The sequence below is a fragment of the Physeter macrocephalus genome, chromosome 11 (assembly GCF_002837175.3).
Source record: "Physeter macrocephalus isolate SW-GA chromosome 11, ASM283717v5, whole genome shotgun sequence".
NCBI lineage: Eukaryota > Metazoa > Chordata > Mammalia > Artiodactyla > Physeteridae > Physeter > Physeter macrocephalus.
In genome coordinates, this window is record NC_041224.1 from 156,268,422 (window position 1) to 156,290,263 (window position 21,842).

General features: G+C 51.4%; 1 protein-coding gene across 7 annotated transcripts in view; it reads right to left on the minus strand.

Moving 5' to 3' along the window:
• The window catches only part of IFT43 (intraflagellar transport 43), a 137,963-nt gene that overhangs the window by 29,224 nt on the left and 86,897 nt on the right, over positions 1 to 21,842 (minus strand). For 2 of the 7 annotated variants that reach the window (XM_028496215.2, XM_055088637.1), the window contains exons 6-9: positions 16,026 to 16,098; positions 15,698 to 15,773; positions 15,128 to 15,190; positions 13,307 to 13,408 (exon numbers count right to left, since the gene is read on the minus strand). In XM_028496215.2, coding sequence (XP_028352016.1) covers positions 13,307 to 13,408; positions 15,128 to 15,190; positions 15,698 to 15,773; positions 16,026 to 16,098 — 314 coding nt within the window. Of the gene's footprint in view, positions 1 to 370; positions 398 to 8,280; positions 8,614 to 13,306; positions 13,409 to 14,654; positions 14,997 to 15,127; positions 15,264 to 15,697; positions 15,774 to 16,025; positions 16,099 to 21,842 lie in introns of those variants that run through there. The other 5 variants (XM_028496217.2, XM_028496216.2, XM_055088640.1 and 2 more) reach the window with 5 other exon arrangements.

Consider the following 21,842-nt stretch of genomic DNA (forward strand, 5'->3'; position numbering starts at 1 on the left):
TTCTGTACCTTCCCCGCTGTCTCGGGACCCCACCAGGACCCCAGGAGGCACCAGCAGCTGCAATGGCAGGCAGGTCAAAACCATCAAGAGACAGAGAGAGACAGAGACACAGAGACAGGAGTAGGGGCTGCAGGCTCTGGACCAGAGGATCCTCTGAGCCTGCAGGCCACGGGACCAAAAGAAAACAGGTTTTAAAAGGAAAGCAAACCCATCCCAGCCTGGGCTTCTGCTCCGAAGTCCTCTCCCCGCAGCATCCCTCTCCCCAGCCTACTCTGGGGAAAGGGGGCGGGCGGATCTGCTTAGAATTTCATCCCCTTCCCTCAGTGTCCCTCAGCGCAGAAGTTTCAAGTCCAAACTCATGAAACGAGGCTGTGGCGAGGCAGAGTTAGAGATCTCCCTGTCAGGAACAAGAAAGGAAAGAGAGACGGAGAGAGAGGCAGAGGAAGAGAGAGAGAGAGAGAGGGGGAGAGAGAGGGAGATGGAGAGATAGATTCTCGGCTTTGTGCCTGCAACAAGCCACTAAAGGTGCATTTTTAATTAAATTTATACAAAATGTGTCAGTTTTATCTCTGGGTTTCAAACCTGACTCTTTCCTATCAAAGAGGAGTATTGATCTCCATTGCCCTGGAGCTACCTGACTGAATTAAACAGAATAAATAGAAGAAGGAGGACTGAAAGGGCTCAGAAACAACTGCAGAGAGGCAAAAATCTAATGGCTCCACAGTCATTTTCCGCAATTAAAAAACAAAACCATTTAGAGAGCCTGTTAACACCTTGAAGTCAGAAAACTCTCGCTTCAAAAAAAAAAAGGCTCCAAACAGCTCCCAGGCAAAACATTTTAATTGCTCTAAATCCTTCCATCTTTGGTGGGCACTTGGGTGTCTATGCATTTTCCTGTGACACCCAGGCACGTGCACGGCCCTGTCCCCTGGCGCCCCCCCACACATCAGTCCCCCAGTTCTCTGGTTGTTTGCACTGCGCAACTCCCAGCCCCAAACGCCCACTCAGGCTTCAGGAGCTGGCTCCCTCCCTCACTGGCAAGTGACTGTGCCTCTCTCCACCTGTTTCCTCATCTGTAAAAGAGGGACAGTAATACACATTTTATGGGGTAGTTGCAAGGATAGTAAAGTAATACATTAAAGGACTTTGTGCAATGCCTGGAAAGGGTAGACGCACCATCAGTGGTGCCTTAAAAAACTAAAGGACCATCCGCAGACATTGTCGGGTTCTCCTGAATGTGGTGAGTTCGTATAAATACTGGCCATGGTACCCTTCCCTGGGTCTTACCGGCAACTTCTTTGAGGTATTAACCCATTGTGTTTTCCTAGTTGGGCCTTTTCCCTCATAAGACTCTAATTGTGACTAGGGCCCTATGACCTCTCATTTAGTCTCAGTGGCGTCAGAAGTGGACGTTCCAATCACCTAAGAGACCTGCAGAGTGACCGGCAGGCCGCCAAGGTGATGGTCGTTCTGTCTGGCTATGAAGCTACTACGGGAATCTGGCCAGGGCCGGCTTTGTGGCATGTGGTCGTGTAGTTGCAAAGAGCCCTGCACTCTAGAAAGGCCCCACGCTTGGGCTACTGCGCGGTTCTCCCCATCTTGAGATTCTTAATAATTTTTGAACAGTGGGCCTTGCATTTTCATTTTTCACCACGCCCTGCAAGCTCGGTAGCTTGTCTTGACCTCAGCATAGCCCTACTCTGCCCCCAGGTGTTTCCCTTGTACTTATTTCTGTCAAGCACCACTGTGCTGCCAGTTACTCAGAACCACGGAGGTGTCTTCACTTTCTCTCCTTTACTGTTCCTACTGTCACTGAGACCCGCTGGCCTCTCTGGAGCAGGTACTGCATCCATATCCATCCCTTCCCTTTCAGTCCGAGCCTCCCTTGGCTCAGGCCCTCACCAACATCGGGGAATTGAAATAATTTCCCGCTGCTCAAGTCTCTTCCTCTTCAATCCGCTCCCATCAAGGCACACTTGGGCCTGGCCAGTGTCCGTCACTAAGCGGAGGTCAGCCTGCTGATGTGGGGCTACTCCACGGGTGGTCCTCACACCAGCAGCTTCAGCACCAGCTGGGAGCTTATTAGGATTTCACATTCATGGCCGCCTACCGAATGAGAATCCCTGATGGGGCCCAGGGATCTGCGTTTCAACAGGCCCTCCCCGTGATTCTGAGGCTAAGGTTTGAGAAGCATTGCTTTTCGATGGGTACTGATCATCCACCAGCCCTGCCTCCCCAGCCCTCCACACCCGATGTGGCCCTGCCTGGGACTCATGTCCCTGCCCTCAGGCCCCTCTGGGGAGGTGGAATGTCCAGCCCACAGAGCCCATCACTCCTCTGCCTATCAGGAGAACCACTCACGCCCGTCTCCACGTGGGCAGTAGCGGGCTGACCAATGTGGCTTAATTAAATGGGGGAAGAGATCAGGTTAACGCCAGATAAGCAGGCAGGATTAAAACAGACAGAAAGAATGGACAAGGGGGGAGCTGTCAGCACCCCGGCCTGTCTAGAATGATTATTAATAATGATAAGCAGGAGAACGAGAATAATAAAGGAATAATGAACTGGTTCTGAAAGTGACAGGAGATGGAATCTGATAGAGGGCCGAGCCCTGGGGGCCTGCGGCCCTGGGGGTGGGGAGCAGGCTTTGTTTGTGGTGGAGGCTCAGGGCTGGGGAAAGGACTGTCTTCCTTCAAGGAGGCCAAAGACCCAAGAGGCCGATCTGACCCAGGGCCCAGTTAAACCTACATTCACTCTCCTCCCTCTAGATGACTACAGGTCTTAAAGCCTTAAGGTGCACCAAAATCACCTGGGGCACCACATTTAAAATGCAGATTCTCAGGTCCCACCCCAGAGATTCTGATTCCCCAGGTCTAGGGTGGTGGCCGGGCCTCTGCATTTTGTAAGCCTTCCCTGGAGGGTCCACACAGGCGGTCTGTGAACTATGCTTTTAGAAACACTGATTTCTACACCAGGTACAGTACTCAACCTGGAGCAGGGGGCACATCTCATGTGTGGATCATTTCCGAAAACACATCTGGCAGCAGCTGCCAAAGGACAGAGAGAAGAGGGGTGGGGAGGGGTGAACCGACGCCTTCCACATAAGCTCTGCAAAGCAGGGCGAAGGTGGGCCTACATACAGGGCAGAAGCTGCACCAGGACTGGCCTTGCTTGTTAAGCCCTGGTACCTGGTGTTGGCACTGACAGATACAAGTATTGCCATCTCCTTCGCCTAGGGGGTCACAAACTCAAAATGTCCATGGAAGCCAGAGGAAAGAAGCAGGGCCTGGGGGCGCTGGGGGTGCCCAGGCCCTGTCCTGTCCCCTGCAGGTAGTGTGGTGAGGGAAAGCAGGCTTGGCACTGCTGGATCTTTCCAAGAAGCAGAGGTCTGTTCGTTTTTCCTGTGATACTCCTGATTTTTAAATATTGACCGCTAATGTAAAAATGTCAAGAAAGCTGTTTTAGCCCGTATACTGTGAGTGCAGACTTCAGCCTGTGAGCCGGCAGTTTGCAAGGTTCTCGAATAGGGTTGGGGGTTTGGGAAGGTGCTTGTTTAAAATGCATATTCTCAGGTGTCTACCGCCCGGACTCTAATCCAGCGGGTCGGGGCTCAGGAACCTGCGTGTCTGGTAGGCTCTGCAGGGCCCTCAGATGCAGGTGGTCCGTGTCAGGTGGCCGCCTCTGAGAAACCCTGGCTTGCAAGTGTTGTCATTGTGCCTCTAGACTCTAGGATAATACCCTAAACAGCCCACTGAAGGGAGGGCACAGGGCAAACCTGGTGTCCTTGTCACCCTATGCCCAGTGCTCCTGTCATGCTGGGTGGATGGCAGAGCTTCAAGGCTCTGGCATCGCTGTGGCACATCTACTGCCCCTCACTGAGGGGACCCCGGTGTGGGTTCAGAACCCCGCCGTGGCCCCAGTCAGGAGGAGGAACCAACAGAACACTGAATATACGCAAAACAGGAATGAACACTGCCCACCTCATCTAGTGCTTCATGAGGATGAAATGAGAAAGGCCTGGGTTTAAGCCTTACTTTCTCTTTCCTCTAAAATGGGCATGACTGCAGTACCCGCCTCGTGGAGTTGAGAAGACGGAGTAAGATAATGTACAGGAAACATTGCATACGTTGCCTGAAACCTGGTAAGGGCTTCATAAATAACAGCTACTACTATTACTATTACTGGAGATAAACAAGAACTAGGACACGTGCTAACAGGGACACAGCAGGGACTTAGCTCTTCGCCTTAACCAGGGACAAAGCTACCTCGGGGAATAGCGCCTGACACCGTGTCTGGCCACAGAGCACTCACCAGTGTGTTAGACACGTGATCAAGAGGCCGGCAGCGGATTCCCACTCTGATTTTCCCTCTGGGACCGAACAGAACACGCCCAGCCCCACCTTCCGCCCCACAGCCTGGCCTAGCTTTTCAAGCCAGGCCTCCGCTGTCTCCACCACGGGCACCCAGGTCTTCTCCCTGTGGCCTCATACCCGCTGTCCTCAGTCCCCTCTGCCCTGGACCAGCCACCGCAGGGGACTGGGGTCCCCGCTGCCATTTTTTACCCAATGGGTGGTTGGAACGAGGAGAAGAGCTGCCTGTCTTTTCAGGGGCTTGATGGGAGGCTGGCAGAGGAATTGAGATGTGGGCCAGTGCTGGGGGGCAGCAGGGTCCTTCAGAGCAGTCAGGGTGGAAGGGAGTGGGCTCAGTCTGAATGACCATCGCATGGAAGGGCTGATGAGGGGATGGAACTCTGGGGTAGCGGATCTACGGAATTATGTCCACCATTGAAAAGAATGCGGGAGAGCAGTACCAAGAGGAAGGTTCCACAAGATGTGTTAAGTGGAAAAAGCAAAATGTGGGCCATGCCTGCAGAATGGTCACTACTACATAAATAAAACCAAGCTCTGGGTCTCTATTTGTATGTCCATGTGTATGCAGGTGCACAGAAACCTCTGGAAGGACATCATGGTCACCTCTGGGGAGGGCGGTGAAATGAGAGGGGGCAGGGCAGGGTAATATGGGACATTCACTATATTTAGATATATAGTTTTTAGTTTAGTGATTATGTATATAGGTATATGCATAATTTGGTGAATATGTTAAGTAAAGATCATATTTTTAAAATGGGATTTGTAAGCTTTTAAAGAGAGAAACTTTTTTTTTTAAAGACCTGGCATCAGATGTTCCTATGTCTCTGCTCATCCCCCAGGTCAAAAGATTTCTTGCAATGCAAAAATATGGCACAGCCCGCTTTCTCTAGGGTCACATCTGTTTTAATCGGTCTCGGGTCTTCAAGGTTCCTCGTGTGCTTCCTTGCTCTGTGTTCAATGGACCTGCATTCCCATTAGAAAGTCAAAAATGATTCCCAAATGCCTGTGTTTTACTTCGAATTGGACTACAAATTGACTACCTAGTCAAACTTGCTGTATTTCCCTTTCACAGAAAATCATGGAAAATTGAACTGCAGATAAAATTTTAAAGCTAGCTCCGGAGTCTGAGCAGACCCCTAGTCTGAGGGGCAGGGGCGGAGATGGCACTGCAGGGCCTCTCTGCTTCCCGACCCAGTTCTCAGGGACGGCCAAGCTGCCAGGCACCATGGCATGGGGGATGCTGCAAAAATTGGTACGATGCTGTGGGACAAACAGAAACTCGGCCAGCTCGGCTACCTGAGGTGATGAGGGGGTGATGGGGAGAATCTTTTTAAAGTCATGCTTATTGAGGTACAATTTACATACAATAAAAAAACACCCTTTTTTAAGAGGATAGTTTGATGAGTTTTATAAACAGACATGTAACCATCTCCACAATCAAATTATGGAACATTTCCATCACTCTAAAAAGTTCCCTCCTGCCCCTATATAGTATCCCCGCGCCCCTCTGCCCTGCCCTGCCTTACCCAGGTTTTGGTTTTATTCTTGTTTTTTTCTGTTCTCTAGTTAAAGAGCTAAACTGACTTCTTCTCTTTGCTTAGCTTCCCCTACCAAGTGCTGTCTCCTCCAGCTACACCCTGGGAGGTGGCTTCCTTGTTCAGTCGTCTTGGTTGCATTGCCTTTGTCCTTAAAAAGGCACGAGCACCTTGGAGGGCGTTGGGCCTTAGGTACAGTGTAGTGCTGCCCGCTGGGCTTCAGTCGGAACAAGCCTGGCCCTTCACGAAGCCCAAGGCAGCCTCCCCTCTGCCGGCAGACAACATGCCGCCCCAACCGCTGTGTGGCATGGGGGGCTCGCCTACCAGGTCCCTGCCCCTGGAGAGATCTCGGCACAGTCGCCTAAACACCATCTCTCCTCCCACCTTCAGCAGTGACGCCCCCAGACCATGATGGGTAACATGTGGCCTTCTGGAGGGCACACCCTGTCTCCTGGTAGGCCTGGTAACCGTGACACCCCCTGTTCTCTGCCCATAAAGCCACCGACAGAGGCCCTTCGTGCCCGACCCCAGCAAAGAAAGGGAACTATCTTCTTCTCCTGCTGAGAGGACACCAGATTCTTTTGCCAAATGTCCACTGTGGGATCTCAGTTCCTCCTTCTCAGGCCTCCTCAGCTGGACTGGGTTCTAAGTCGGCACTTCCATGAGTGAGAGAGAGATTGAGCTCTGGTCAACCCCCGTCTATCCCTCTCCAAACCCAGCCCACACCCCAGCCATGCCACTGGGGTTTGGGAGGCATATGGATTTGGGGGAGAAGCCGCTACCCACACCCCTAACCAGCTGTCTCCTCTCAGCCCTGCCTGGGAGTCTTTCCTCACCAAGTCTAGCTGGACCACCCCAGGCCCACTGTTTGGGTCCTGTGAGAAGCAGACACCAGGACAGAAAGAAAAAGGGGAGAGGCTTCAGGTGGTGATGAACGTCTGACAGCTGTGAAGAGAGAGGGGAGGAAGGAGGATTGGATAGCAAGGGTCTCGGACCGCTGTGCAGCTCTGAGAAAGCCCTGCCCAGACCCAGGGGAGCTCTGGTGCAAAGACTGTCGCAGAGGAATCCTGTGCTGGCCAGGATCGGTGAGCCCTGCACCGCTGCCAGGTTCAGCAACTGGCTGGCTGCTGCCTGGGAAGCTCATGGCCTCGGCCTGCAGGCTGATCCTGAAGGCACATCACTCCCTGTGCAAGTTCTCCTGAAGGGCGAGCTGAGTGGCGTAGCCAGGGCTGTCCCTCCTCCTGAGCTCGGCATGGGGACCCTGCTGGCTGGCGGCTGGGGTGTGCTCTCCTGTCCCTGAAGCCTGAAAGCCAGACACATTCCCTGCAGCCTCAGCTGCTCCCTTCTCCATCACACCTCAGTAGCGTGACCGACGCACTGGTGGCAGCCACAGAAAGAAGGCAAACCTGCTAACTTTGACTGCTGAGCTGGACCCTCATCCTGAGCAAATGCCGTCAGCTCCAGGGCAGAGTTTAAACAATTCAGTGGAGGGCAAATGGCTGAGGGTGCAGTTATTGGCCCTGGAAATACCCCAGGACTCTGTTCAAACTCTTGTCAGACCCATGATGGAAACAGGGTTAAGCTTCCTGATCAGAGGGGGATGACTCCAGGGCAGGGAAACTGGATCTTCTCCAGAGCTCGTGTGGTTTTAGCTTATCCATCAGGCAGGGGGTCCTGGTTACTGACAAAGGACACTGGCCAGCCTGCGAGTCAGGACTCGAGTTCCAGTACCCATGACGTTGGGAGAGTGCCCCTGGGGAACAGGACCCTTACAGGCAAAATGAGGAGGTGGGGCAGGGGTCTAAGAGTCAGTGCCTGCAGTGTCCAGGCAGAAATGTAAGTGAGGGTGAGAGTGGGTGGGGCGTGCTGACCTGCCCTTACCCAGGGGAGCTCCGGCCTCTCCGCTCACGTCAGTCACTGCCCTAGTGACTGTGGCCCCAGTGTGGACAGATCTCCCAATTTCCTAAGAGAGGCTGGAAATCTGGGTTTAATGTGAAACCTTTCCATTTTAAATGTTGGTAATTAACCAAACAATTAAAAAGTCACGTGTTGGGATGCAACTAGAGATTATCATACTAAGTGAAGTAAATCAGAAAGAGAAAAGACAAATACCATATGATGTCACTTATATGTGGAATCTAAACTACGGCACAAATGAACGTATCCACAAAACAGAAACAGACTCATAGGCACAGAACAGACCTGTGGTTGCCAAGGATGGGGAGGGGGGAGGGAAGGAGAGGGATGGACTGGGACTTTGGGGTTGATAGATGTAGACTACTACATTTAGAATGGATCAACAGCAAGGTCCTACTTTATTGCACAGGGAACTATGTTCAATGCCCTGTGATAAACCATAATGGAAAAGAATATAAAAAAAGAATGTGTATATATGTATAAAACTGAGTCACTTTGCTGCACAGCAGAGATCGGCACAACACTGTAAATCAACTCTACTTCAATCAAAAAAAAAAAGTATGTGTTGTGGCCAAATCAATCATGTCCTGTGGGTTGAAGTCAGTCCGTGGGCCTCCAGCTCACGACCTTGGGTTAGATGCCCACGTAGGCGCCGTCAGTGCCTAATGCCCACGACTTGCCATCAGGGGGAATGTTGCCTGTCCACCCAGTGTGATCAGAAGTAATCGCCGTCGAGTGCTTGCTTTGTGCCGGACGCTTGACGTATGGTATATGGTTTAATCATCAAAATGCTACAACAAAGACAGGAATTGTTTTCTACCTCACTCTCTAGATACGGAACGGATGCACAAGGAGGTATGCAGCTGTGACCTGGGAGCACAGGGACTTGAACTTGGCACCGTCTGCATTCTTAGCCTCCCTGCCCTCTTACCTTGCCCCCTCCGGGTTGACCTCTGATTCCTGAGGGACACTTTAGCACCGAGCAGCCCAAATAGTATCCGGGGGGATTCTGAGACTGGTACTTAGGAGGGCGTCCCAACCCTGTGCATTCTTCCCATCCGGGGCTGTGGCTCCCCTGCCCCTGCCCCTCCCAGTGCCGCCCTGTGCGTCACCTCCAGTCTGCTGGCAGGACGCGTGGCTGGGGGGTCGAATCCACTGCAGCCTGAGATCTGGAAGAGACAGCCTTTTGCAGGACTCTTCCTGGTCTTCGTCCAGCCCCTTCACAGCAGGTGTTCTCTTGTGGGGAGCACTCCCTCCCCCCGCCCAGCACTGTTTGCTGCAGCTGCGGCAGATGCTGCTAGGAGAGCTGGCCAGCCATCATTCTGTGGGAGCCAAAAGCCTCTGTGGCCCGGGAATTCTGGGCTAATGCTCGGCGCTGGCATGGTCCCCTCTCTCGCTGACCCTTCCAGTCCAGGTCACCACGACAGATGCTGGGAACATATGCCGGGAATTAATTCACTCCGCCTTGGCCACAAGAGGGGCAGCCTCTTTCTCTGGCTGCTCCCGACACCCTTACTTTCTGATTTCTACTTCACCAAAGGAAAAATCGGGCTTTTCTCCCTCCCTTGCTCCTGACCCCCTTCCACTGGGCTTTCTCATCATTATTCTGAGCCTGCCGCCAAAGGTATTTGATTCCTAGAGACCCCCCCCTCACCCCACATCTCAAACAGGATCAAAGGCCAAGGAACCCAGTCACTCTTTTCCAGCTTTTTGTCTCCAGATAGATTCTGTCCCAACTTTGCTGCAATTGATAAGTGGTTTTTGTTTGTTTTTTCCTTTTCTTAAGGGAAATTTGTGTCTCTCTTTTAGGAGCCAGAATCTTCCCGCCTTTCCAGTCTTTCCTTACATCTAACTCAAATCACTCCTACTGTGATTGCATTTCTGGATAGCAACAAGCGGCTGAACTTTGGGAGTCTGCCGCCGTTGTTATTTCTCACCTTCATTCTTTCGTCTAAGGAGGAATTGGCAAACTTTTTCTGTAAAGGGCCAGAAAGTAAATAATTCAGGCTTTGCAGGCCACATGCTCTCTGTCACAACTCAGTTCTGCTACTGTAGCCCCAAAGCAGCCATAGACAGTATGTAAATTAAGGAGCATGGCCGTGTTCCAGTAAAAGTTAACAAGAACAGGTGGCGGGCTGGATTTGGTCCACAGGCTGTAGTACGCTGACCCTTGCTTTAAGCAAACCAACCCACCTCTGTATTTCTTAGTGGTCAAACCAAGCTCCCCTTCTCTCTCTTCACATGCACTTTGCAGTGGATCATTTGGGTTCCTCCACTCATCCGGAAAGCCTCTATGTTTTTCAAAACCAATGCTTTGAGAACACAGAGGAATCTTGTCTCTCTACTAGCTGGTAAGCTCCTTGGGGTCAGGACCATGTCTTATTTGACTTTGAACTCCTGGAATATACAAAAGCCTTGACAGAAACTCAAAGAACACCCGGTCTTACCCTGAAGAAGCTTACAGGCTGGTGGGGAGAGCAGGCAGATGAGCTCTGTGTTCTCAACAGAGATAAGCTCAATGACAGAAAGAAGTCAGGGAGGGAGGAATCAGAAGATTGTGCCTCCTATAAACTTAGCAGTGACCTTTGACACACGTACGGAAAGGAGACAAGAAAAAAAAATCTTAATTTTTTCTGAATTAATCCTGATACTCTAAAGCACTGAAAAACAAACAAACAAACAAACAAATAAAACCAATGCCCTGGAAAACAGTTTTGGCAGTTTCTTAAAAGTTAAACATAAATACACTATCTGACCCAGCAATTTCAATCTTAGGAATCTACCTTAGAGAAATGAAAACATCTGTCCACACAAAGACATGGCCATGAATGTCCACAGGGGCTTTATTCTTAAGCCCAAACTAGAAACAACTCAAATGTCCATCAACTGAGGAATAAACAAAATGTGGTACGTGTCCATACAACAGAATAACATTCAGCATTCCAAAGGATGAACCACTGGCACATGCTACGACATGGATGGACCTTGAAAATACACTAAGTGCAAGCAGCCAGACTCAAAAGACCACGTTATGTGAGTCCATTCATATGAAATTTCCAGAAACAACCAATCGAGAGTCAGCAAGCAGATCAGTGGTTGCCTGAGGCTGGGAGTGGGGATTAACTGTAAACAGACACAAGGGAGCCTTATAGGATGATGAAAATGTTCTGGAAACAGAATTATGGTTATGGTTGCATAACTCCATAAATTTACTAAAATCACTGAATTGTATACCTTCAGGGGGTAAACTTTAAGGCATGCAAATTAAACCTCAATAAAGTTGTTATAAAAACAAAACAAAAAAACCATGGTACCAAACCATTCTCTATCTATGGCTGAAAGATGATGCAGAAGGGGAAACGGAGGTGGGAGCTCCTTGAGAGATGCAGATGTTTGTTGTTGCAATAAAATATCCAATGTGATTTTCCCTAGGTTCACTTTTCCACCCCATCATTTCCAAAATCGAATAGCAGTCAGATTTTACCAGGCATTACAATCCTAAGATTATCCCCTTTTTACAGACGAGAAAAAACAGGATCAGAAGGGGAAAGCACGGACTTCCCTGGTGGCGCAGCGGTTAAGAATCCGCCTGCCAATGCAGGGGACACGGGTTCAAGCCCTGGTCCGGGAAGATCCCACATGCCGCGGAGCCACTGAGCCCATGTGCCACAACTACTGAGCCTGCGCTCTAGAGCCCGCGTACCTCCTGGTGCGGGAAGATCCCACATGCCGCGGAGCCACTGAGCCCATGTGCCACAACTACTGAGCCTGCGCTCTAGAGCCCGCGTACCTCAACTACTGAAGCCCACGCGCCTAGAGCCGGTGCTCCGCAACAAGAGAAGCCACCGCAATGAGAAGCCGGCGCACTGCAACGAAGAGTAGCCCCCACTCACCACAACTAGAGAAAGCCCCCGCGCAGCAACAAAGACCCAATTCAGCCATAAATAAATAAATAAATAAATTTATATATTAAAAAAAAAAAAAAAAAAAGAAAGAAAAGAAGGGGAAAGCAGCTTGCTCAAGGACCCACAGCGACTAAGTGAAGACGTGGGACTGGACCCCAGGCCTGCCTGATTCCAGAATCTGTGTTCTTTGACACTGCTCCTTACCCCCTCCGCTCACCCTCTTCCCCACTGACTCCTTGGCCTCTGGGAGAAAAGCATAGCACTGCTTGGGCAAGCAGAGCAAGGATGCTAAGCTTCCTTATCTTGCTGTGGCAAATCCTACCTTTCATTCCAGCACCAATGCTCCCAGGAGCCGCCCTCACCACTAAGCAAGAAAGGCCTTGATCTCTGTGAGCAGCACTCTTTGGTCCGGCAACACTGGGCCAGCACCAGAGTCCATTTCCGTCTGGAGCACGTAGCTCCAGAAGCCTGTCTGGGGGTGTCCTGGGGTTTAGCAAAGACGAGCCAACCATCAGGGGTAGAGATGACCTCAGGTTCAGCCACAGGCCGGCCTGCCCAGATGAATTTCTTGCTTGAGCTTCTCATCAGAACTACCAGTTTCCAGGGAGCATGGCACTCAGGGGCCTCACGGTACTGCCATCTGCCCTGCACATGGCACGCCCCTGCCTGGGGGAGCTGGCAGCAGCCGCCTGGCCTCAGTTCCATGGCAGAAGAGCTCACGGTTCCCCTCTCCCTCGATCAGGCATCAACCCTTCTTCCCAGGCCGAGGCATGAAGGGGCCGTGCAGGCCTCTGAGGAGAGTTTTCCAAAGGTGGCCTGACGAGCTCACGGAGCCTGAGGGTGCGCGTGTCACTGGGGAGAGCGGACCCTACATGCACAGAGGCCTCTTCTGTGGTGAGCCCAGGGCTGGGCCCAGCAGGACACAGCGTCTCCTCTCCCCTGGTCCCCTCCCGCCAGTCACACCACCTCCTGCCGCTATTCGAAGAACCAGGCCTATGCCCCCCTCTTGGCTTTTGCAAATACTCTTCTCTCTCCTTGGAATGCTCTTCCCCAGGGACCAGTCCCGCTCCTTCCTTCACCTTCTTCAGGTCTTTGCTCAAATGTCACCTTCTCAGTGAGACCTCCCCTAACCGCCCCATCTAACACTGCACCCCGAGCCCAGCACTCCCTTCCCCGTCCTGCTGGATTTTTCTCCATAGCACCGATTACCATCTGACGCCCTCTCTATCTTACTTATTGGTCCATCCCCCCCACCAGAAAGGAAGCTCTTTGAGAGAAGGGAGTTTTGCTTGGAGTGTCTGGAACAGCGCGTGGCACGTACTACGTGGTAATCAGAATCTCATGAAGGAACCGACTTTCCCACCAGGGCCCGGCCTATGAACAGCAGCCTTGCAGCTACCACCCCATGCCAAAGACACCACGGGAGATTTTGCCAGAGACCAGCTGGGGCTTCTCGGACATGAGCCAGTCTGGGAGAAACTGGTAAGGACCCAGTCAATCCGCCACACGCAGGAGGCCCACTCCACGCCTCCTCCCCGCCGCCCCCCGCCGGTGTCTGTAGAAAACTACATGGAGGTACCTGTCGAAGCTCGTCCATTCTATCATCCCTCTTGGGCCATCTTCTTGGGAGGCCCCCTGAAGACTTGGGTGGGCGACAACGCTGGCTGGAACATAAAGGTGTCTGAGAAGTAAAGGGAGGAAGGGAGTCAACCTCCAGGCCCTGCTCAAGTTGGCTGAAGACCCTCAAGGTTATCAGGGTCCTGAGGCAGTTGAACTTGCCAGAGATTAAGGTACTCGAAACACAGCAATTCCTCCTTTGGGTCTCAGAGTCTTGCAGGCTCAAGAAAAACCAGCCTGGACGGAAACTTCTCAGTGACCATGGGAATTATTCCAAAGAGGGGCTGTCTGGGCTAAAAGTGTGACTCTGGAAAAGGAGGAAACGAGACCCCAAAGCCACTAAATCCCGGAGTTTATAATTAACAGGCAAGTATTCTCTTTGCCTGCTCCGGAGCCGGTCGCTCACCAGGGAAGGGCACCGTAGTCAGACAAAAATAACCCCCAGTGTGTTTTTGAAGTGTTGAGCCTCTTTGTTTTTCTGAATTTTAATGAAGGGCTTTCCAGGCAGGGTGAGAGCAGCACTCAGCACTCAGCACTCCCCACGGCCAGGAGTGGGGCTTGGTTCGCTGCCGCCAGACTGCGCGGGCCAGATGCAGAGTGGCACCTAGGAGAGGCGGGTGGGGAGACGTCCTGTCCTCAGATGAGATGTCTTGGGGAGTTAAGAGAAAAACAAAAACAAAAGATGTCTCTGTTTAGAAGAAGGACTGGGCTCTGCTCCAGATCTTGGCACATTTGGGAAACAGGCCGTGATGATGCTTGCGGGGGAGCAACGGAGACAAACAGCTACACCTCTGAAAGGTCAGGGGAGGCCCAGCCTCCCTGAGAGTGTTTCTGTGGACGTCTCGGGGCTGCTGAGCTGGCCCCTGCTAATAAGAACCAGAAACAAGGCCCTGGGAACCTGTGGCAGAAAGGAAACACGTGCTTTGGAAGCCCCAGGCATGGGTTGCAGGAAGAGGAGGGAAAGGGGCGTGCTGTGAGAAGAGCCACCAAACCCTGATGTGGGCAATGGGTCATCTGATCACGCCCACTGAAAGCTCGAAGGAGACAGTGCAACTTCACCAACATAACTGACCGTCCAAAGTGAGAAAGGCATGTGGCCAGGCCCTCCCCAGGACCCCAGCAGGCAGCCGCATGCCACCTCCCGTATCCCTACGCCCAGGTGCGCACAGGTAGATGCTCCGGGGAGCTGCTGTGGCCTCTGTGAACTGAACGGCTTCCAGGAGCACCAGCGCTTCTCCCCCCGAATCTAGCTTTCCCTCCCAAGCTTCAACGATGGGGAGAGATGCCCTCCTTCACTCTTGACGAATCTTTCCAAGGGAGTGCTGGACAGAAACGAAGAGAGGGCTACAGAAAAAAGCAATTGCTTACAGTCGAACGATCCAGTGCGGTCTACTGAAAACAGATATTTTTATTACAAAATAGTCCACATAAAAATTCTGAGCTGCTTGCAAGCTTCTTTAGTTTTAGGTTTATGGCCTCTGTCTCGAGTCCAAAGCAGAGGTGACCGCGTGCAGGGAGAGCGACCCCCGGGCTCAGGTGTGCGAGGGCTGTCCCACGGGGTCCTCCTTGTCCGCCTGCAGCACGTCCCACTCGCTGAGGAGCTCTGAGGACACCTCAGTGTACAGACGGTCCCAGTCCCAGCTGACGTCGTCCTGCCGAGACAGGCATCGCGGGGTGAGCCAGGGGAGGCCGTCCCCTCGGTCACAGCCAGCCTCCCGCCGAGGCTGGCCTCGGAGCCAGCTGTTCCCAGGAATGAGGGGCAGGCACTGCCGCCGCTACGTACCTCTCGAATCTCATGCTCCGGCGCCAGGACTTTGGTGAGGAGCTTCAAGTCGATCTCTCCATCCTGTGAATGTGCAGGGAAAAATAAAGAAAAAAAAGGCGGGCTGTGCACCTCGGAGGCCTTCGGACAACGACCTCTGGCAAAGAGAGGGGGACCAGGTTGAGTGTGGTAGAACTTCCCAAATCCAGACCTGCGGGAATGCCTTGTGAAAGAGCAAAACTGTGGGTGGACCCCATGGCCACTGAGAACTGAGGGAACACCATGATGTCCTACAGGTTGGGCACTCCTTGGGGGAAGGTCAATACCAGGAGGGCAGGCATGACAGCAGCATATCTACTGATGCCACGGGGGCAGCCAGGGAAGCAGGAAGGAGACTGGCCCTGGGAACACTGCAATATGTTGGGTCCAGGGATGCCGTAATACCCGAGGATGATGCCTCTGGCAAAGGGACTGTTGCCCGGCAGCCTCAGAGACCCACCGAGGAGAGGCTGTAAGGCTTTGGAGGAACTGAGAACTCCCTATGGATGTTGCCTGGAGCCTGCTCCTCTACACAGAAGCTGTCTCACTCACCAAGGTCTGAAAGGCTGCGTACTTCATGAGGTCATTGTCCAGGTCACGGTAGGTCATCACCCGGTTGACCTGGATGCTGCAGGAAGGACAGAATGTGAGGAGGACCCACAGACAGAACCAGTGCCAGGAGTGCTGCCGGGCCACCAACCCAGAGCCCCGTAGGCAGCCGGGAAGGACCAAAATGGGGAGAAAACGTCTAATAAAATGGGAACCCTGGCATGGAGCCCATCCAGAGACATCTGGATCTCCCCTGGGGGGCAGCACCACTGGTGAGGTGGCGTGTGGCATGGTCCCTGCCTCCTGCCAACTTCATATTAATTTAACATACCTGGGAGGGGCCGCCACCTGCAAAACAAAGTCTTCCTCCTGTACTTCTTCCAGGTCTGGAATAACAGGAATATCTGCAATGAGAGGAGAAGCCAAAAATGTCAGCAGCACGAATGGGGGATCTTGCCTGCTTCTCCACTGGCTACTTATCACCTTCAACATGCCGGCCACAGTTAGGGCTTCAGGCTTTGGGTAGAATGGACACAATGGTCTCTGGCCTCTAGTACCCCAGTCTAGGGCTGTGGAACTGAAGTAGAGGTGTGCATGGGAATCAAAGGTAGAACTTCAACAACTCCCGAATCTCAGGCTTTACCCCAGAACCTGCTGGACTAGAATCTCCTAGTGGGGTGGGGCTCAGGCGTCTGTATTTTTCCCGAAGATTTCTTGGGTGATCCTGATGTTCGCCCCAGGTTAGAAGCCATTGGCGTGGCTCTCTAAGGAGAAATGTAAAGAAATGAGAAGAAAGTCCCAGACAGCACTTGGGGAAGTGTTTTTATTAGAGGAGAGAAAAGAAAAGAGGAGCTGAATGAACCTGGCATGGTCAGAGAGAGAGGAAGTGGGAAAGCGTAGTGTCACGAGGTGGATGTCACCATGAGAGCACCTCCTCATGACCACGGTTCACACCTGTATCAGCTCGTCCTAGTCTTTGCGATCGTCACAGCCCTGAGCCTGTATCTGAAGGTCACTTTACGCCTAATGATGTGACCTGGCTTCCCAGCAGTGTGTCCAGGATCAGAGTCTCCATTTACCGGGTCTAATACAATAACCAACACTGACTCTAAAGATGACACTTCCCTTGCTGTCTCTTGGAGATTCTCCTCCTCTGAACTCTCCACATGAGACAGACATACAAACATAGGAAGAGACATGAGGCCATTCCCTTCGTCAATCTAACAAAGTCATGCAAATGGAGAAACAGAGAGACAGCACATCACTTAATCGTGGAAACTTGCTTATTATAGCAGAAAAATCGTCCATCTTCTTCTGGGGACAACCTAACACCTTAAAGAAGTACTGCCTTCTCTCAGTGAGTATCACTGACTAGTAGAGGGGCTTTCTTTGTTTTAACCAGTCTGCATAGAGAGAAAAAGAGATGGGGCAGAAAAAAAGGCCAAGCAGGGAGAGACAGTCCTGGAATTCCCAAACCAACTGCAAATATTAAAAGGAGGAAAAATTCCAGAGAGGAGAGAGCAGTGAAGACACCCTTCGTTTTTGCTTCCATGGAGTAAATTAAAAAAAAAAATTTTTTTTAATTTTTTTTTATTTTTGAAGAGACGCAGAATCATTCCAAGAACAGCTGGGAAGACCCTTGCCACTTTCAGGCTATTCATTATTTAGACTTTGCGACGGTTCCGGTCAAGCTAAGCCCGAGTATATAAATGTCAGTTCCCAGCTCGGTGTCTTTATTACTGCTTCCAATGGAGGGGTTACAGATGCCGTACCTGGAAAGAGAGACAGAAGGCATGCAAAAGAGAGACAGAGACAGAGAAAATAAGACAGAGAGAAAGAGACGGGCAGAGAAAGAGAGTGATTAAAGGGATGAAAATAAAAAGAAAATGCTGATAGGGAAATAAAGAAGACACATACACCAGCCCCGAAATAATGAATCACATTCAGCAAGTCCTCTATCTAGAAAGACGCCGTTCAGAGCTTAGATTATATCTCTCTACCCTGCTAGAGAATTAGAGATGGAATTCTCTAATTTTCTATTTCTTATGCTAACAGAAATTCAGCTTGCTCGTCCCTGTTCACCCCGAGTGAAGAATACAGTCCATGTGAGGGCTGTTGATGGCACCGTCCCTGAGTCCAGGGCGAGAGGGCTCCTAGGCTGGCAGGACTGCACGGGCCCTGCAGTGGGGCAGGGCGGAAGCTGGCCGTGCCATGCGCCATCAGCAGTGTGACAGGTCCGGCGTGAGGCAGTTAGCTGCTCCTGGCTCTCCTCCGTGTGAGGCCCAGCCTGAGATGAATATTCAGAAGTTGGTAAGAAAATGCTCCCTGCTGTGCTTAGGGCTCAGGACGGGGTCTTCCCCAAGTCCCCTCTTGCTCTGCAATGTCAGCATTTGGGTCCTGTCAACTCTGCCCAGCTTCTCCCAGCTCTGAGGAGCTGCACTTCTGCCCACTGTCCACTCTGAGTCCCCGTGGGCTTCCCTGCTTGTCCCCGCCCCCCTCCTCCAAATGCGCACGAAGGAGCGTGGGGCTGGCCCATCTGTGACAGAGCGGAGGTCAGCTCGGGCCTTGGCAAAGGGGCCGCTCAGAGCGGCACTGGCGGGGCTGGCCACACAGTGGGATTTCTCTCTAATTGGAAGCCTGGTGTCCAACAGAACCCGGTGAACTGCCTGAGCGGGACCAAGCCAGCGATGACAGCCAGGCCAAGGCAGGCTGGAGCGTTTCGGTGCAGTGACAGCTTGAGCCATCGCCGCAGAGCCTGGCCATCCGACGGCCGGCCCCAGTGGAACAGGTGGCCGTGGAGCAGGTTTTGGGCAAACTTCAAAGAACTTCCTAATTTTACAGTTTCTGATTTACAATCACAGACAAGTGCTTGCTTATGGGTATATAACATGTTCCCAGGAGTTTCCGTCCTCTTTCTCTCTTCCCTTCCCCCCACCCCTCTCTCTCATACACACACACATAGGATGACCCAACCTAGAAAAAGAAAACGGGCTTGAGAAATCAATCCGCTTCTTCACAAAATTACCTGCATGGAATGATCCGGCCCTGCCTGCAATCAGTGACGGCTACTTGACCTGCAAGCCTGAACCAGTGACCTACTGTCTGATTCAGGGTGTCAAGCTTAACATTCAAAAGCACACAATTTTAATAGAGACAGTAAGAGGAACAAAGAAGTATGCTCTAGGACTACTGAAAAACAACCACTATTTTAAAAAATTCAATAATTATGTTAACTTTAGTTTCATTTTCTTCGATGCGGCTGATAATAAGAACATTAACAGAAACAATGGGTTACTTAAGCATATGGGTAGGACTCCTGTCCAGCGGTTAAGAGTGCAGGTACTGGAAGCATTCGAATCCTGGCTCCCCCATGTACTAGCTGTGAGGCTTCATCCTCTCTGTGCCTCAGTTTCTTCAGCTGTAAAACGGGGATCATAACTACACCCACCTCACAGGGTTGCTGTATTACATGCGATCATCTAAAATATCAAGCACTATGCTTAGTAAGTAATAAATATTCTATATTATTCTTATTCGTTTAACAGATAAAACATTGAGCATGGAGGGAAACTATATGGCTCTACCCTCATTTTCTCATTTAATCCTGCCCAGTTGTCACCATCTTCCAGATGAGAACACTGAGGCTCAGCAAGATGAAGTAGCTTGCGTGAAGTGAGTCATTAAGAATGGAGAGAGCAGGCTTCCAGCTCCAGTTCAACGGCACCCCTCACAAAAAGGCTGTCCCCACCCCTGCCAGGAGGCTTTCTTTGCAAAGGTCCAGTGACTTCAAAGACGCTTCTACTAGTGGAGGGGTGAGACAACCGCCTATAGTTGGGACAGCTTTCGTTTTGCCTGAGACCCAGTGTCCTCTGTTCTCGGGTGTTCCTCTGTCTCCCAGTAACCATAACTAAGCGAAGTCTCTCCCTCACCATACGCCCGACTGGCTACTACCCTACAACAAGGTTAAATGGTGCAGAGAGAAAAATGGACCAACACTGGAGACCCGGTGACTCCATCCCCCACCGTCCGTGTCGCACTAAACCAGCTGCGTGGTGAAGGAGGGGAAGAGACGCCTCGAACGGCCCCAGGAAAAGGGCTGGTGAGGCAAAAGGGCTGAGACGCCAGTGCCGCAGCAGCGGGTGCCCTCATCCTTCATTTCAGCTCCCCGCAGACAGCGGCCCCTGCTTACCGGTTACCCGCTGCTCTCTCCCAGCTCAGACTCCTTAACAAAACGGGCCTTCCCTGCTCTTCGCATTTGCTCCCGGCCTCTCACGTCAGCCATCTCACTTGCCCTTCACCTGCTTCTGTGTCCCACGTGTTGCCCAATTAGCCACACTGTGGGGACGTTGCATTTGTTCACTTGTTCGTTCGTTCATCCATTCATCCTTGAAGGGATGAATGGAGCAGCCCCTCTGTGAAAGGCATCGTGCTAGGAGGTGCCAGTAACAACAGCAGATAAACCCGACATGGGCCCTGTCTTCCTGCAGCACCAGTGTAGTGGGAGATAGCAACAAACACAAATAAATGTGCTGCCTGTAAATTAAAACACACACTGTGAAGGGAGCTAACTGGACTCTGCGACCAAAATAACAGGGAGGCCTAATGTTTATTGTTAATGGCAAAAGTAATATCATATGTGGTAATAAATTCAAATGCTGTTAGACAAGTTTAAGATGAAAAATGTCTTTTCCTTGTATGAATCCCAGCCCTCTCCCTAGAGGTGATCACTATTAACCATTTCTCATATATGTTTACTGAAAAGAATTTCTGCATACACAGCACATATGTCCTTTTAAAAATGTTTGCAAATGGCATCATGTTACGTAGCCATTGTTTTACAACTTTTCTTTTTTTAAAATTATTTTTTGGCTGTGCCATGCGGCATGCGGGATTTTAGTTCCCCGACCAGGGATTGAACCCATGCCCCCTGCAGCGGAAGCACGGAGTCTTAACCACTGGACCTCCAGGGAAGTCCTGCGACTTACTTTTATCTGTTCTTTTCAACGTACACGTGCATCTTATTCTTTTAAATGACCATCTAGTTTTCTATTGAATGGATGCTGCATAATGCCCTTAATTCAGTCCAGAGAGGATCTAATTCAGGATTTTTTTGGGGGGGTGGAGTGTCAAGTTAGGGAAGGTCTCTGAACTAGGACAGGGCCGCTGAAGGATAAACAGGACTAAGCCAGGCAGGGGACAACGTGCACAAAGGCGCTAGGAGGTGAGGAGGAACTTGCTAAAAGGGTGGCGTGGTTGGCGTGCAGGGCCCAGGAGAGAGCAGCTCGGGGCGAAGCAGGAGAGAGGGAGTCAGGTGCCAGGTGAGGAAGGACCTGCATCAACCGGCCAGGAGACGCCTGGGTGCCTGCTATAGGCAAGACCTCTTTGGAGGCATATTAGGGGCAAACCAAGATGGACTCAGCATGGAAAAGTTGCAAAGGGAGGGTCTATACATTAAAACAATGATGATAAATGAGGAGAATAAGGAAAATGCACATCCCTTCCTTTGTGAATCATCTTGGAACCCAACGGGTAGAATTCAGAGCTTCCTACTCTCCTTTTCCACAATGCTTTATATTCAAAGACACAGGATGGACCTGATTACTTTGCTGTAGGTAGAGCAAGTGAAATTTGCCCTCGGCCTGCCTCCTAGATGCTGAACTAGTGGAGGGTGAAGACCACGTCCCAGTCACTTCTGCATTCCCAAAGATGGGCAAACTAAAGGACAACTGAACGGAACTGGATCAATAAATGCCCCTCAAATCTGCAAGTCACACACTTGGACGGGCCATGTCCATCTTCTCTATACCATTCTAGTTATAGTGTAAGTGTTACTGAGTCCCAAAGTTGCCTAGGCAGGATTCATTTCGCAAGAACAACCAAGAGCAATCCTTCGAAACATCCTGGATTTGATTTGACATCACAGCAAAGGCTTTGCCTCACTTGAGAGCTGCAAGGTCTCCTGGGAAGGGCCTGTGCATATACAAGAAACAATGGACGGGCTTCCCTGGTGGCGCAGTGGTTGAGAATCCCCCTGCCGATGCAAGGGACGCCGGTTCGTGCCCCGGTCTGGGAGGACCCCACGTGCTGCGGAGCGGCTGGGCCCGTGAGCCACGGCCGCTGAGCCTGCGCGTCCGGAGCCTCTGCTCCG